We start from the raw sequence: 15,852 nt of genomic DNA, 5'->3' as shown, positions 1-15,852 counted from the left end.
GCAAGTCTTATTAACACCAGACTGAATCTCGTGTATACAGTAATCTCTCTTTTGAAGAATAAACTAATAAAGATGTTTCTTTGGTTTATACACTAATACAACACCTTGTTAGATCAGTGTGTTCTAGCTAATGTCTGGTTTCATTTTCTTATCTACTGATCCACCCGTCAGGCTGTTAAAGTCTGACGCTGCATTTGATAACAAACATTTTGGTCTTTAACAGCATCAGTATTCAACGTGTACTAGAACACTGAGTACATAACTAAATGTGCAGGTGTGTTTAAACCTGAGTGAGGACATTAAAGAATGAGCGATATCATGTGGAGCTGTTTATTTATTTTTATTGTAGGCATTTGATGTGGACAGCAAAGTAAGAATTTCAGTGTACAGCAAAACTTGAAGAATAAAAACTTTTTGTTCTTTTTGAAGGCTTCAGGCTGTGAACGTGCTAAAATAATAAAGTTCTCGCCCTCCCTTCACCTTCCTTCTACGTTGTTACAAGCTTGTAGGAAATATTTTATTTCTGTATTTAACTCTTTAAAGGGCAGTAAAACATTAACTTCATGTATTGTTTTCAGACTGTGTTCAGCGGTGAGAACAGGTAAACTTAATCTACCACAGTGGATTTTTCAGCACCTGCTCGTTTCTGTTGCTGCTCCACAGACGTAGAAAACCGGATCTCCACCACTTCGCCCTCGTCTTCAGGCGGAGGAGTCGCCTGTATGACCAGCTGCTCAAAGACCTGGCGAAAGAGGAAACACTCTGCTGAAGTACGACGTGAAGAATAAAACATTCTGGCAAATCCAGAATGTTTTGGTTCAAAGACAGATTTGTATTTTTCTTCTTCATTGATCAAATCTAATTTTAGTTGTCCATGTTTTTACGTTTCATTACCTGTGCAAATAACACCAAATAAAATTCACTATCAACCCAGAACTACTGTATTTACTCATTCACACAACTTTAACATCCAGATTTCTAAAGCTCAGAGTCTCATTAATGTCGTACTGAATCTTTTATATATATTTTTATTAGCAAAGAACATAAATAACATTTGGAAGTCCTTAAGCTGAAAGTCTACCTGGTGTTTTAGTAGTGATAGTTATTTAGTGAAGTTTCTTTGTTACAGTGCAGCTGGTTTACACACACTTCTAACAATATAACACCCTGTTTGATAAAGTAAATGCTCCGTACTTGTGTAGCGCCTTTCTCATCTTTTCGACCACTCAAAGCTTTTACACTACATCTGCATTCACGGAGTCAGAATCGATTTAACTCAGTTTATTGGTTCCCACAGACAAACACTGAAGTATCAATCAGTTATACAATAAATATAAATAAACGTATTAATCACTGTCGGAGGTGGACAGTCCTGTGGATGGAGCATTACAGGACACTGCAACATGAATATGCTAACATCACACATAGCTTAGCATCAGCGTGTTAACATGCATCGGTTTGTTTAAGCGTGCAAAAATACTGCAAGTTCAGCATTTTTGGGAGATATACTTTCTGTTTGTTTGCGGATTAAACTAAATGAGACGCTTGTTCATTAGTGAGCTTTATATGTGATGTTGGTTTAATTTTGGACAGAGCCAGGCTAGCGGTCTCCCTTTGCTTCCTGTCTTTATGCTAAGCTAAGCTAATGACCTGCTGGCTTTAGTTTTATATTGACAGTACCGTCATTAGATTCCCTTTTAATAGAGAAAATACTGATTATTGGAGAGCCGAACTTTTCCTTTAACATGCTGTCACAGTGGAACCATCATCAAAGCACAGCTGAGACTTGGACTGATGCACAGATGAGATGTCCTAAAAAGGACAAACTTTAATCTAAGAATAGTAAAGCTGTGTCTCTATTTTCACCATCAAACACTTGTGTTCTCTCAGAACAACATGGCGCTACAGACCTTTAATGTCCCGATACAAAAGATAACGGAGCAGCAGAGGAACTGATGAAAGCAGCTTAAGAGAGATGTACTTTAATGTCCCACCATCAAAGTGGAAGAAGTGGTTGATGTGCGGCTGAGTGGCGACTCCAGGGCCGGCGGCCGCCTCTCTGGCCTCTCTGGCCTCCACACGTCCTTCACCGGCGTTCAGGGACATCCAGCGTGTCGGACATGATGTGTCCTGTTCGAGCCAGCAGCAAAAATACTTTCTGTTAAAAATAATACTTGAGACTAAAACTAATCTCAGTGGTTTGTGCATGAAAAATAAATATCCTTTTATTATTATTGTGTGTCTCAATAATTTAGAGTTCGTTTCTGTATCTTGTTACAAGTCGCAGATATTTTTCCTTTATTTAGATGTTTGTGCATTTAGCTCTTAACTAACTAATGAACGCTCAGATTGTAATTACCACACTCCTCAGAGTTCTTCTTCTTCTGAAGAAGAAGAGGCGACCATGTCGACACGGTCGGCGGCTGCCAGCTCATCTGCAGACGCTACGGGAAACCTGGAAAGACGACGTCAGGTTAAAGCGAGACTTTGCTGACTTCACAGACATCATATCACGTCAAGCTCTTGTTTGTTTGATCGTTTCCGTTCCAGCCTCTGACGACGAGCGACAGGTGGCGGCGAGACGCTCGCCTGTTCGCTCGGCCTGTTCGCTCAGCCTGTTCGCTCCCGCTGCTTCAGCAACTGCTCTCTGAACGAAGCTGCCGTCTGATGTTTCGGTTTCTATCCGGTCTTGTTCTTTAGCTACCCTTGCCTATAAAAGTAAAATAAAAAGTTTGGACACATTTTTTGTCCATTAAAAAAAACAAAACATCAAATTGATGAGAACAGACATCGTTAATGTTGTAAAGAGTTGTTGGCTAATTTGTGATGGAACATCTACAGAGACCCGTAATCAGCAGCCATCAGCCCTGTGCTCTAATGCTAATCCAAGGCTGTCATTTTAAAAAGCTAATTGATCTTTAGAAAAACATTTTGCAATCATGGCAGCACAACAGACTGGTTGAGTATCTGCAGCATCAGCAGCCGTGGGTTCCATTACAGACTCAAAACGTCCAGGAACACAGAACTTTCCTCTGAAACGCGTCTGTTCTCGTTCTGGGAAATTAAGTTACTCTATTCCAGAAATCGCCAATAAACTGAAGTTTCTAGTACAATGCTGTGCTCTACTCGCAGGACTAGTGATGGGACATTTCTCTGATCCACTGACCGGGTCTCGCAGGTAGTCGTGGCGGCGGCGGATCCTCGACTGAACCTCCTGAACCAGGAAACGAAGCAACCAGATGTTACTGAAGACCTGAGGGAGACGAAAAGAGGGAGTTTATATGTAAAAATAAAAACAAATGAGAAACTGTCTCGGCTGTCCACAGGTAAAAACACTGCGCTGGCGACGCCGGAGAACTAGCAGCAAGACTTTGTCAGTCTCCCCCCAAAACACTTTTTCTGCAGGATGAGTTGAAAATATAACAACTATTCAAGTCAGTTGTTTCTTATACTCACTGTCTTACTACCTGTCCTGTATATCAATGTCCTGAGTTTATGCCAAACTACACAGCTGTATTTTATTTATTTCTACCTCCTGCTGTTTCAAGTGAATTTCCCCAGTGTGGCATCAATAAAGTCTCTCATCTTAAAAATAAAATGCTTCTTAAATGCAGCTTCAAACCTGAAGACTAATAGTTTGATTTTCTTTTCGCTGCTGGAAACGAAAAGGTCGGACCTTCCAGAAGAGACTCTGACTCAAACCAGTTGATGCTTTAATTTCACAGGTAGTTAAAGTCTCATTAAACGGTTCGAGTTTCCTTCCTTGATTTGAAACGTTGATTGAAACTGCGTCTCTGCAGTGAGACTTAATGTTGGGACTTGATTGAGAAAATCCCTTAATATACATATTTTATACTTCCCTGAGTGTAACGTGTATCATGCAAAGTCCTTCGGTGTAACATCTGAATGCTTAACGAGGTTCACCTGGATTGGGACTCATTATTATTTAAGTCCTGTAATTGACAGAGTGGGCGTGAAGCCTACCAGGAGCCGGTCACTGCGCTCAGCTGATGTTCTGTTCTGTGGAGCTGCCATCTGGTGGACAAACTATGCAACACTCATGACTCTGTTTCTCTTTTTTAATCCCCGTAAATCGGCTGTTATAAACGCCGATGCAGACGTACCTGCAGGTAGCTTATATCGGCCGATAATATCTGCTAAATGAGAAATCGGTCGGCCTCTAGACAACGACACAGGAGTAATTACGAACAGGCACATTTGCGGTAACCTTTGATGGAGAGGACCACTTTTGTGTGTGTGCAGATCGGGATCTGGCACTGGGGGAGATTTGTTTCAAATATCCCGTGTAAAAAGGTTTGGACCTCAAACTTCTCCATCGATGCTACCTGACAAAATATTATTTGCAAAGACTGAGAAATGAACTGACTCCGTTGTGAAACAAACAGACACTTTGCACAACATCTCAGCTGTAACATTTCTGCCCAGTTTTCTCTGCTCTACAAAGATGAGGTCTGCATTCTAAAACAAAAACAACATTATCTCATTAATCTCTTCATTATTTTAGCAAACCTTTATTTAAAGTATTTATGGCTGAATTGCAACAACACATACAAACTATTCAGCACTCTTCAAACCCCAAAGCCTTAAAGACTCTCATATATGTAACAGCTGATTACTTTCTTTCTTTTTATTTTATTTATATATTAACCACTGGTCTATGTTTGCACTTTGTACCTGCTTTTGAATTGCAATAAAGGAAAAAAAATAAAAGATAGGGATCTGGGAGGCAACAATAATATTCTGTTACAAATAGCAATTTATTGATATTCCCAAAGTTATTGTCTTGACTGGTGTTGAAATAAAATCCCAAGTCCTCAATGTCCGAGACGAGACCATCAAAAAGTGGCCTTAAGGCCGGTCTCGAGTCCTACAACACTATAGTTCACCTCCGTCTACTTGACTTTGGAGAAATACATAGTTTGAATTCTTCTTCTCAGTTATTTTAACCAAGTTATATTTTCATGAATCTGAATTTAAATGCAACTTATTTGAGCTGATTATCCAGATCTCTACAAAACATTTCATCTATAGCTGGAAGTACTGAACATATAAAACCTGTAAGCTTTCCTGGTGTATTTGTACACACACTAGTAGTAGTAGTAGTAGTAGTACACACAGACTCTTTCATCTATACTCTGAGGAAACGGTGGGCACATATTCAGGAGCTAGAAGTATTTGATTGTATTTATTAAATATTACACTTATTTTCAGTTGTTGTAACTTGTGTTTTTTGGTCGTATGTGTTTCAGTGCTGCCCAGCAGTCCCGGGTCGCTGCTGAACAGTTTAAATCTAAACAGCCTTCTGGGTTGTTTTAGAACAAAAGACATTTTCCCCCCTTTGTACACAAAAGGAAGAAACACCTTTAATTTAAATGATTAGTTGGTTTACCATCTTTTCGGTACTTCCTTTGGTCCTGGCCTTTTCTGTGGCGCCATCTTCTGGACAAAGTTTTACCTCCACCAGCAGCTTCATCATCAGTAATAAAGCTGAACAAATAATCAGATTGCAATGCGGCCAAATGACAGCAGCTGCATTGTAACTGAAGCACCGAGGTGCTGCAGAGACGCCCCGGCCTACAGATGAAGGAACACCTTTGCTTTGGTGCAAAGACCACATCCTAACAGTTATTTTTTGTGAAACTTTAAATGCAAAAATTTCCACTAAAATCGTGACTCAGTTTGTAATATCTCGTTCATCTATTACATATAACTCGTCTGGAGGGGTGTAATGAGCACGTAAGGTTTGAGGAGGGGCCGGAGACGCTCTAGACTTCTTAAACAACAAGCATTACGTTCAAATATAGCTTAAAATGATCAGATTGTGATCCTCAGATACTGCTGTGTGTGGTTTAGCCTTACATATTCAAAGCGGTCCTTGCAAAGCTGAACCAGGAGATGGAGGAAGACGAGGACGGAGCCTCCACATCACCACCTCCCCCAAAGTTCCAGGACTTCAAGTGCTGCAGAAGGAAACAAAAAGATGGTTTGTGATGAGGAAAAGACTCATTTCAGGATGTTTCTCTGGATCTGACCACAAGACACAGTTGTCCAACATCACTAACCAGACCAATCACTGTTTTTGGTACAAATTAGATTCCTACATGGCAAATAAGTCACTAGTAGGTGAAGTAGAGTAACAGAAAACCAACCGACTCAGCAGTCACTGCATGCATGTTGCAGAGTCTGTAACTGAATCATTAATTGAAAGTTCAAAATAATAATAGCAGTGTGGATTTTAATTAGTGGTGTCAAACAGGACGCCGTTATTTAAGGACGAAGGCTGCAAATGTCGCACAGGCTGGTTGTCGTGCATTTCTCTCTGATCGTCGGAGAAAAATGGGTCGTTCCAGACATTGAAGAACAGCGTACTTTGATTCAAAAGTTGATTGGAGAGGGAAGAAAATATAAAGAAGTGCAGAAAATGATCTCAAATGCTTTCAAACCAAAACCAGAAAGATGTGGAAGAAAAGGGAAAACTACCACCCAAAGCCAGAAAAAGATCAGCTCCAGGGAGATCAGAGGGTCGAACGTTTCCTGTGAGCGCTGTAACAATTAGAAGACGCCTACGTGAATTCAATTTCAATTCAATTCAATATTATTTATATAGCGCCAAATCACAACAACAGTTATCTCACAGCGCTTTTCATAAAAGAGCAGGTCTAGACCGAACTCTGTGATGCTATTTACAGAAGCCCAACAGTTCCCACCAAGAGCAGCACTAGGAGACAGAGGCAAGGAAAAACTTCGCCAAAGAACGCGTCGACTGGCCTAGAGAGGCAAGATTGTTCTTTTTGGGGTCTATGGGGCCGCAGACGACACTGAGACACTGAATTCAAGCCACAGTCCACTGCGGTGGCGTGCGGGGTGTTTGTCATCCTGCGGCGTCGGGCCTGTTGATCGCAAACCAGGGATCATGGACCAGTTTGAAGACGTCAGAAGACTCGATGAGGTCATGTGGCCTTATGCTGAAGAGGAAATGAAACGGTTGTTTCAACAAGACAGCGACCCCAAACACACCAGTAAGCGAGCAGCATCGTGGTTCCAGACCAACAGGATTAACGTAATGGAGTGGCCAGCCCAATCCCCGGACCTTGATCCAATAGAAAACTCTTCTGAGGCAAAACCAAGAAATGCAGAGGAACCGTGGAGCGTCGTCCGGTCGTCCGGTGTCCCCTGTGCATTTGTGTGTATGGACATAAAAGCTATTATAAGGTTTTGGGGCTTTCCTCTCTTTTTTCAACACTACTACTGTAAACGGGAGATTCTCTCTTAATATTTTATTCTAGATGGACTGAGGAGCACCGTCCACAGCTTTCATGTTTTACCACGTCCAAGCAAAGGGCGGGTTGGCTCTTATGAACCTTTCTTTCTATTGGTGCTGAAAAAGATTTGAAGCTTTAGCAAACACAGCGACATCTGCTGGTTTGCAAAACTCACAGCAGCCATTCCAGACTGGGCATTAAATGCAGATGTTATGTGTTAGATGTTTAACATGTTAAAGGTAAAAACAGTTAATAAACGCATTGTATAAAAAGTCTAGATCTAAAACATTACTGACTGTTATTCCTGTAGTTTAGTCTCTGTGTTTTAATTTCATGGTTGATATTTGAGTACACTGCAGACTACTTTAAACATGCCGTACAACAGACGAAATTCTTCACTTGCTTAAGCCTTTTGCTAAAAACCCTTTCAGCTGTGTTTGCTTAGTACAATCCCATGTGAAGCAAGCAAATGAAGTATTTTTATCTGCTGTAAAGCAACGTTTAAAGTAGTCCTTACAGTAGCAGTACTTACAATCCGTGTCAAATTGAATAAGAGAACTCAAAGAAGCTACTTTGACTTCTGTGTTTTGGCTTTTTATGTCATAATTATGACTTTTTTTCCCCTCATAATGACTTTTTAAATTCTCATTTAGACTTTTTACCTCAGAATTTTGACTTGAAATGTTTAATTTTCATTTTGAAAAAAATATTCTCATTTATGACTTTATCTATTTTTACTATCCAGGCTAAGTTTTTTTATTATATTGTTTTTATTTTACGGGCAGAACTTAATTATTGTCCTCTCTTCTTCTCCCACTAACGTGCCGACCACACAGATGAGCTCACATGTTTCTGATGTCCCACCATGAATCGTGCTTATGAAATATTGGAGTATGATAAAGTGAGTATAGAACACAGCTTTCTTCTTGAAGTCTTAAGACATGATTTCAATGAGGTTTTCTCGCCTGGTTTAAGAATGTAACTCCTGCCCTTCTTCATGCATAATTAAATGTTCATCAGGGCCAATCAGTAACAACCAGGGGAGCAAATAATCAGTCGCTGGTTTAGAGCTTCACAGATGGGAGGACTTGCTTGCTTCTTTGATTCATAACATCATCAGCTGTTAGTCAGCGTAAGTAAACTCTTGGGGCCTCATTAACCAGCTACAGGCATTTGTCTTCTCTTCTTTACATCTTCTTATTCTGTTATCAGATCATTTCCTGATGTAAATCACAAGTTTGTTAATGTAAAACCGTATTTAGGTTTAAGTCTTGTGTGGCTGTGGGTGAAGCTAACAATCAATCACATTATGAATAAATCCAGTTAGGGATGGACGACGTGTTTAAACTTCATGTTTATCATATTCACATTTAAGTGAAACCCCATTTCTGACAGTAAAACAAATAAAAATTAAATGAAAACTTGAATGAATGTTGGTGTTAAGTCAAAATGAGATAAAAAAGTCAAAATTATAAAACAGACAGTCAGAATTATGAGATAAAAAGTCAAAATTATAAAACAGACAGTCAGAATTATGAGATAAAAAGTCAAAATTATAAAATAGAAAGTCAGAATTATGAGATAAAAAGTCAAAATTATAAAACAGTCAGAATTATGAGATAAAAAGTCAAAATTATAAAACAGACAGTCAGAATTATGAGATAAAAAGTCAAAATTATAAAATAGACAGACCTCCGGTCCCTGCTGATCCTAGAGCTGCGGACCGGGGGGCCACGGAACCGCTCCAGGAAGGAGAACAGCAGTTTCACACGGAGGATAATTAGTGATGCGTTTTTCTTCCTTCTCAGCCTGACGTCACTGTCACGAGTGTGACGTTAGACAAGCTGGTGTATCTGACATTTAACGAGCATGTTCACTAAATCTAACTCCGTTTTCACTCTTTAAATCTCTCACATGTCGCCAAACAAACAATCAGCACCTGCGCTACATCATAAACATCAGCGTCACTCCCGGAAGCAACGCAATATGACGCTGATGTTTTCTTTTTCAGAATAAAACTCCTAAACACTTAATGTAAAACAAAAACACATCGACTGTAACAAAGATATATATTTTTATTTATAGATATTCATATTTAGATATAAAGTCCCATAATATGAATTTTTTAAAAATCTTAATAAATAATAATAAAAGTTATCTTACCCAGGATCTTCCTCTTCGTGTTGGTTCAGTTTGTAAAAAAGTTTAAAGGAAGAGTTTGATTTCATTAAACTAGAAAATAGAATTTACTTACTAAAAAAAACTGTTGAGATATATTGGATGGGACGGTTCATAAATGAAAAAACAAAACTTTATTTACACAGAGCCAAAGTCAGTCTGAATAAGAGGAATTTCTCCACACATAAAAGGTTTTTTAAAACTTTCTTTAAACGTTTTACTCTTATTCCTAAACCAATATGTAATTTTTGTAGCAGTATGAAATTATTGACTTAGAAAATCCATGTTCCAGTTGGTAAAGTTTCTTATTATTTTTACCTAAAAACGTGTTTTGGGGCAAGAACAAGAGGAATTCAGAGTTTTATACAACAGTTAAAGAAACAGCCTCACTTGTACAAAGACACAAATTGTCGTCCATTGATGCATTGTTTATTTATATGTATGTATCACCTCTTTTACCTACTTGTGTGTACATAATAGCAAAATATTTATGTTTATCTTTGCTGTGCTTATTTCTATTTTTGTGTAAGTACATTTAGAGCAAACAAGAAACAGTCAAATTCCTTGTATGTGTTTATTTAGTTCTTGTCTACATACTCTGCCAGTGAAGATGGCAAAGGGGGAAAGTTCCAGATTTTAAGAATTGACAAAATATCCCAACTGTAGATAGATATGAAGGCATCTTTACATTTTATTGGTTGGTAAAAAAGAGAAAATAAAAACTAATTGATTTAAGGTGTTTTTCTTCTTTTACAGCTCTGGACTGCATAATGTATATTTGTACTCTGTATCGGGGAACATTACTTCCAGAAATAAAGGGTGGTTTTAGTGTTTTAATGTATTACCAAACATAAAATGAGTGTTTCAATTTTTACTGAATGAGGATCGTTTTTAAAACAAGCACTTTTATTTTGAAAATAAAATCGCTTGAACGGATATGACGTCGCTATTTTTGCCCGTTGGTTTCCGGTCCGGTAGGAACGTTTATCGCTCTACTTCACAAATCTAAAGTATAATGTTCACGTTTTTAGCGTCTTCTTACGTGCATGTCGTGTAGATTTATTAATACATTTTCTTTCATCAACCGTATTTAAAACGGTCCAAGTGTCTTTTGATTCCAGCGCGCGGGGATGTTTTGGTGACGGACCTGAGGCACCACGTGACAGAGAGATGGCTTCACGCGCTCACGAGCTAGTTACGCTGATCGGGCTGTGCGACGGAGAGCTGGACCCTAAAAGGCACCAGTCCTCGTATCTGACCAACAAAGTCGGGGGTCAGCCGGACTGCGTACCGGGCGTCTCCCGGCAGCATCCCCGGTGCGGCCGCTGCGCAGCCCCGTTAGTCCACGTGGTGCAGGTGTACTGCCCCCTGGAGGCCTCCCCTTACCACAGGACCCTCCACCTGTTCGCGTGCCCAGGGGCCGAGTGCAGCGGCAGGTCGGACTGCTGGAGGGTGCTCCGCTCTCAGGGCCTGGAGGCGGCGGCAGCGCAGGGGCCCAACCCGGCGCGGGGGCCTCCTCTGTCGGCCACCGACTGGTGTGACACCGCTGATGACTGGGGGATGGAGGAGGGGGGTGGAGGAGGAGGAGGAGGTGTGAAGGAGGTTCAAGAGGAGGCAGCAGCTCCTGAAGCAGAGGGTAGGGTTGAGCAATACAAATATTATGAAGAAAGGTTTCTGAGAATCCTGGTGGATTTTAATTCAACATTTAAGCTGCTTGAAGATTTATAAATAATTAATATCAGTGTTTGAAGTGGAAATAAAACAATGTTGTTCTCATGTGGACCCCAGAACTAGTACAAATGAGGGTATTAGTAGCCTATAATATTATAAAATTAAATAATAAGTTTAGTTTTTTGTATGGTGTTAATATACAGTATTCATAGGTTACATTTTATTGGCAAATATCTGCCTGCAAATTAGTTGTATTATTTTTTAGGCTATTTGTAACAATTCAACAGTTCGGTTTGTTTAGGGCTAATGTTATTCATTATAATTTCAGATGTTCGTGTATCAGATAGCTTTTCACTACAGTTAATTCCAGTTCCAACTGTTTCATTTCTGCAGTTTGTTTCCTATCATTAAATCCTTGTGTAAGAAAAATGGTAGTTGGAGGAGAGCGAGTGAGTTGAGCCGGTTTTTACTTGAGGTGTGTTTAAAGTGAGGACATGACAGTAATGTCTCCAACTAAAAATATGTACATGTATTTTAGGATGTGGTGCGTCCCGGGGGAAATCAATTTAGATCTAAAATAAACTGTTGGCTTTCCAACAAAAGTGGACTCTTGGGGGTCGGTGACATCAAGGTCATTTCATCTGGCGAACTCAAACGCCGGGTCCCAACATTTAATAGCATTTAGCAGTGAAACATGGCAGCCATTTGTTTCATGTCGATGTATCGCTTTAAAGCCGTCCTGCTGATCGTCATGTCTCACCTGATGAATGCACTTCCCGTTTGCGAGAGTTGAATCCCGTCTGTCTTCCATTCATAGAAGCATGACATGATGGTTTCTGCTCTGAAATGCATAATGTCACATCATTTCGCTGATGCACATCTGGCTCATCTTCCCCCAGGCCTTCAGGCTCAAATCACCCCGTCCTGCCTTTTTAACAAACTTGTGTCATCCAGCAGTTTAAGAGCTAACAGTATAGCCTCATATTGTCACTTCCTAAAGCTCAAACACATGTAAGATTATTTCAAACCTGTCTGTAAATGTTCAGACAAAAGAATCACGACTCCTTGAACATAAAAAAAAACACTTTGAATGGCAAAAAGCAGTTTTTTTATCTTAAATGTGCTCATCGCCTTTAAGAGAGTAAAGTGAATAACTCTTCAAAAATATGTGTTCATATTGACCAAATGTGTTCGATGGTTGCTGAGAAACACGGGGTGGCTCAACTCAGATCACCCCGCTCTCCCTAGTCTCTCATTTCTTAATGCTAATTACTAACTAGTCAGAAATCATTCATGCGTAAGAACGACTTCAACATCTGGGAAGCGCTTGGTTGGCTCAGATTTATTAAAGCGGGCTCGTAAAGTCTTTATCTGCACTCAGCTCGTCAAAGCCGTTGTCTGCAGAGTTCGCGGGTCCTCGTCTGTCTGATCTCATTTTATCAAGTTCTTTCCCAGAATTATTTGGACACCAGCTGAATTTGATTTATTTTTTCGCCCAGCAGCCGGAGAGGCCGACGTCAGCAGCCAGCTTCGGGATCTCAGTTTGGGAGACTCGCAGCAGGGCGTCCCCGTCCTCCGTCCGTTCTTCATCGGTGTGGCGGAGGAGTCGGATCTGGGCGGAGAGGAAGTCGACCTGCAGCACGCTGAGGAGCTACTGAGGGAGTACGAGAGGAGAGAAGGAGTGGCGGTGGTGGAGCTGGAGGGCGGCGAGGACGGCGGCGGGCAGGAGAAGTACGAGAAGACGAAAGCCCGGCACGGAGACGCAGTCTTCTCTAGGTTCATGAAGGAGATCTCGCTCTGTCCTCAGCAGATCCTGAGGTACTGTCGCGGCGGCAAACCGCTCTTCATCTCCGAGCCGCCGTCCAACGTGGCTCAGGTGGTTCCGGCGTGCGGCTCCTGCGGAGGATCCAGGACGTTTGAGCTGCAGCTGATGCCGGCTCTGGTCAGTCTGCTGCGGCGGAAGGACGGCGGCGCTGAGGCGGAGCTGGAGTTTGGGACGGTGCTGGTTTATACCTGCAAAACCAGCTGCTGGACGGCAGGATCAGGATCAGCTGTGGACGAGTTCTGCTTCGTTCAGACGGACCCGGACCAGCAGCTCTTTAAATGACCGAGCAGGTTAACGGGTCCGAGCTGTGATAATTAAAACAGAAAAAACGATCATTAAAAAAGGAAAACGCATGAGCTTGTGGATGCACACGCGTCCTGGAAAGCCTGGAAAACTAGTCAGCTGTTTTCCAGGCTTTCCAGTCATGGAATATATTAGCAAATATGAGTCGCTGCTCGCTGTGGCCGTTAGTTCTGGTTATAAATGAAAGTTTTCTCATCAACTTGCTTTAAATCGTTGCACATCCTCCGCAGCGAGGAACTCGACGTGACGTGATCCCGGTCTGTCATGGCAGCTGGATGTCCTGGAAAATGATCTTCAGAAAAGAGTTGGACAGCTTTTATTTCTGGGTCCTCAAAAGACCAAAGCAGCTCCAGATGTTTTTCAATCTTTTCAGTTCAGCAGAAGTCGGTCTGAGCTGAAAACAGCAGAACTCCGATGGTTTAATAGCTCACTTTGCTGCAGTGATGTCAGCGTGTACTCCAGGACACTGTGACATCACTGCTGGGTGTGGTTACAGGTGCAGTTTAGTGATGGCGGCTGTGTTCAGAGGTGAAACAGTAACTACGGCGAGCATAGTTACGTCGGTAGTTGACGTTACACGTGGCTGTAATAAAGAAGTAGTAGTAGAAGCCAGAAACAAAACCAGTCGCATGAACCTGAGGGCCACAGAGTTACGAGTTCGCTACATCAGAACTTACTCGGAAAAAGTGTTTCCATCTCCCGTTTAGAGCATTTTACTCTTTTTCCACAAAAACCACCTCAAGCGAGCGTAAAAACTTTATTTTTTGCATCAATCTTTTCTAACGCGATGCTTCGAAATGCGCATTAAAAACCGTTGATGGAAACACGGCTAGAGGCTCGAAGCTCCCCTGAATAAATAAAGGTTAAAGGAGTAACAGCAGACCTGAAACACTGTTCGCTGTTCGCCACTCTTCAAAGTGTAAAAGTGATCAAACACGGTGCGTCTGAAATCAGCATATAGTGAACTATGATGCCAAAGAGTTGAAATGTTTCCTGCTGCAGGAGGAGACCTCGCAGTCTGCAGCAGGTCTGCCAGAGAGCTCAGAAAATGCTCCTGGTTCTAGAGAAAGATGCCAGAAGAAGGAAAGATTATCTGCCCACGATTAAATGTTAAAGCACTTCAAAGGGTAGTTTCACCTAAAATAGAGCAGTGGGCATGTTCTCGCTACAGCTCGTGGTTACATGGAGAACACGTGCTTAATGTTGTCAGCGTGACTTTAAAACTTGCACACGTGCAGCCGCAGTGCGATTTACAGCGGATTTACCCTTTAATAACATTCCTGCAGCTGCCTAATGTTGGCTGCTCTGACCTTTGGCCTCCCTCTAATGAAACGTTTCTGCTCTGAGAAGTGAAAGTGCCTTTAATATCGTGCTGCATGAGGAGAAAAGAGAAAATCTGTCACTCAGCGTTCATGAAATCAAGTATCAGGACACAGAACAATCCAATGTTTTCCTTTCTTTTTACTTCACGATACATTTCTACGATTCAGTGTCTTAAGCTTCACACCAAGAAGAGCTCAGGTCGAACAGCATTTATGAAAGTCGGCGTAGGAAATGTAAACCGTACAGAGTGAAAGCTATAAAAATGTAAATGATCAGCTGAAGGACTTTGGTTTTTTACTGGACCAGATCCAGAGTATCAAAAATAGATTTCTTAATTAATTGGCCATCAGATAACGACAGGATGTTCTCACAGTTGTGTGACTTCAGCGTCTGTGATGATTGTTGTGACTGCGTGACATTAAAGTCTTTAATCACAGCCCTTTTTGTTGGATTTTCTTCCAATTCGCTCGTGAAAAGCTACAAAATCTTTGGTTTGTCAGTGGAAAAAAATTCCTGAGACAGACGAGGAAACCGTTCTCTGACCCTGATGAGACGAGGCCGCGGACTCGCCAGTGGCGGCTGGTTGGTGTTCAGGCACTTTGAAGATCAGTTTGGTGCAAACGTGACCGTCGGGTTGGTTTTGTCCAGCAGCAGCAGCAGTAGAAGAAGAAGAAGCGCTGCGGCCGTCTCCTGAGGAGCTACTGAGGGTCTCCGCTGAACGGCGAGGCAGCGTCACCGGACTTGTGCTCCCAGTCGTACCGCTGATACTGTTCAAACTGGTCGGGCTGGGCGCCGCTGCTCAGGCTGCAGATGTCTCGGTCGATAATTTCATTCACTGCAACAAAGACAGAAGCAAACGACAGGATTATTTATAAAGTTTTGATTTAGCGGTACGAGTTTATCAAAGGCCGGAGCCGATATTTAAAAAGCAGCTGATGGTCGATATTTAATGCCGATATCAAAACAAAGGACAGTCAAGTATAATTCCATTATTGTAAAAATGAATGAAACCGAAGCAGACTTCAGTTTCAGACGTCATTCAGCTGCTTTATTCTCTACAGTCTAACTATACGTTAGATTAGAGCTGCTGTCATGGAGGAGAAACGTGTCACGTGCTCACTGATGACGCCGTCTGCAGATGTCGGCAACGCTGATTATTTTAAAAATCCCAGATATCGGCTAAATGAATCATCCTTAATGATCGCTGCAGGACTTTCTCTGAATCCTGAGTGATGTTTGGAAACATGATAGAAACGTTCAGAAAAGGTT

The 15,852-nt window shown here is 41.5% G+C and overlaps 2 protein-coding genes across 9 annotated transcripts in view; one reads left to right on the top strand and one right to left on the bottom strand.

Moving 5' to 3' along the window:
- Positions 1 to 321: 321 nt before the first annotated feature.
- LOC123961153 (nuclear factor of activated T-cells, cytoplasmic 3-like) overlaps positions 322 to 15,852 on the bottom strand; it is a 43,028-nt gene continuing 27,497 nt past the window's right edge. For 2 of the 7 annotated variants that reach the window (XM_046036284.1, XM_046036285.1), the window contains one exon: positions 14,702 to 15,418. In XM_046036284.1, the coding sequence (XP_045892240.1) occupies positions 15,282 to 15,418 (137 nt within the window). In that variant the 3' untranslated portion in view covers positions 14,702 to 15,281. Of the gene's footprint in view, positions 743 to 1,266; positions 2,131 to 2,359; positions 2,711 to 3,166; positions 3,254 to 5,880; positions 5,982 to 8,975; positions 9,235 to 10,752; positions 10,995 to 14,701; positions 15,419 to 15,852 lie in introns of those variants that run through there. The other 5 variants (XR_006822669.1, XR_006822672.1, XR_006822671.1 and 2 more) reach the window with 5 other exon arrangements.
- pdcd2l (programmed cell death 2-like) lies at positions 10,363 to 15,019 on the top strand. 2 transcript variants are annotated; one of them, XM_046036288.1, is made up of 3 exons: positions 10,363 to 10,471; positions 10,583 to 11,097; positions 12,632 to 15,019. In XM_046036288.1, exons 2-3 carry the CDS (start codon positions 10,632 to 10,634, stop codon positions 13,237 to 13,239), a joined length of 1,074 nt encoding a protein of 357 aa, XP_045892244.1. In that variant the 5' UTR covers positions 10,363 to 10,471; positions 10,583 to 10,631; the 3' UTR covers positions 13,240 to 15,019. The 2 variants fall into 2 exon arrangements, with proteins under 2 accessions (XP_045892244.1, XP_045892245.1); XM_046036289.1 differs by having other exon boundaries at positions 10,415 to 11,097; positions 12,635 to 15,019.

This window comes from Micropterus dolomieu, linkage group LG22, assembly GCF_021292245.1.
Source record: "Micropterus dolomieu isolate WLL.071019.BEF.003 ecotype Adirondacks linkage group LG22, ASM2129224v1, whole genome shotgun sequence".
NCBI lineage: Eukaryota > Metazoa > Chordata > Actinopteri > Centrarchiformes > Centrarchidae > Micropterus > Micropterus dolomieu.
Note: the sequence above shows the minus strand (reverse complement) of the source record. Positions and strands in the feature narration are given on the sequence as shown.

Excerpts from the sequence above, each read along its gene's own strand:
- pdcd2l (XM_046036288.1), top strand. The coding sequence starts at position 10,632 with ATGGCTTCACGCGCTCACGAGCTAGTTACGCTGATCGGGCTGTGCGAC. Across the intron at positions 11,098-12,631 it reads AGCAGCTCCTGAAGCAGAGG|CAGCCGGAGAGGCCGACGTC; the intron begins GTAGGGTTGAGC and ends TTTTTCGCCCAG.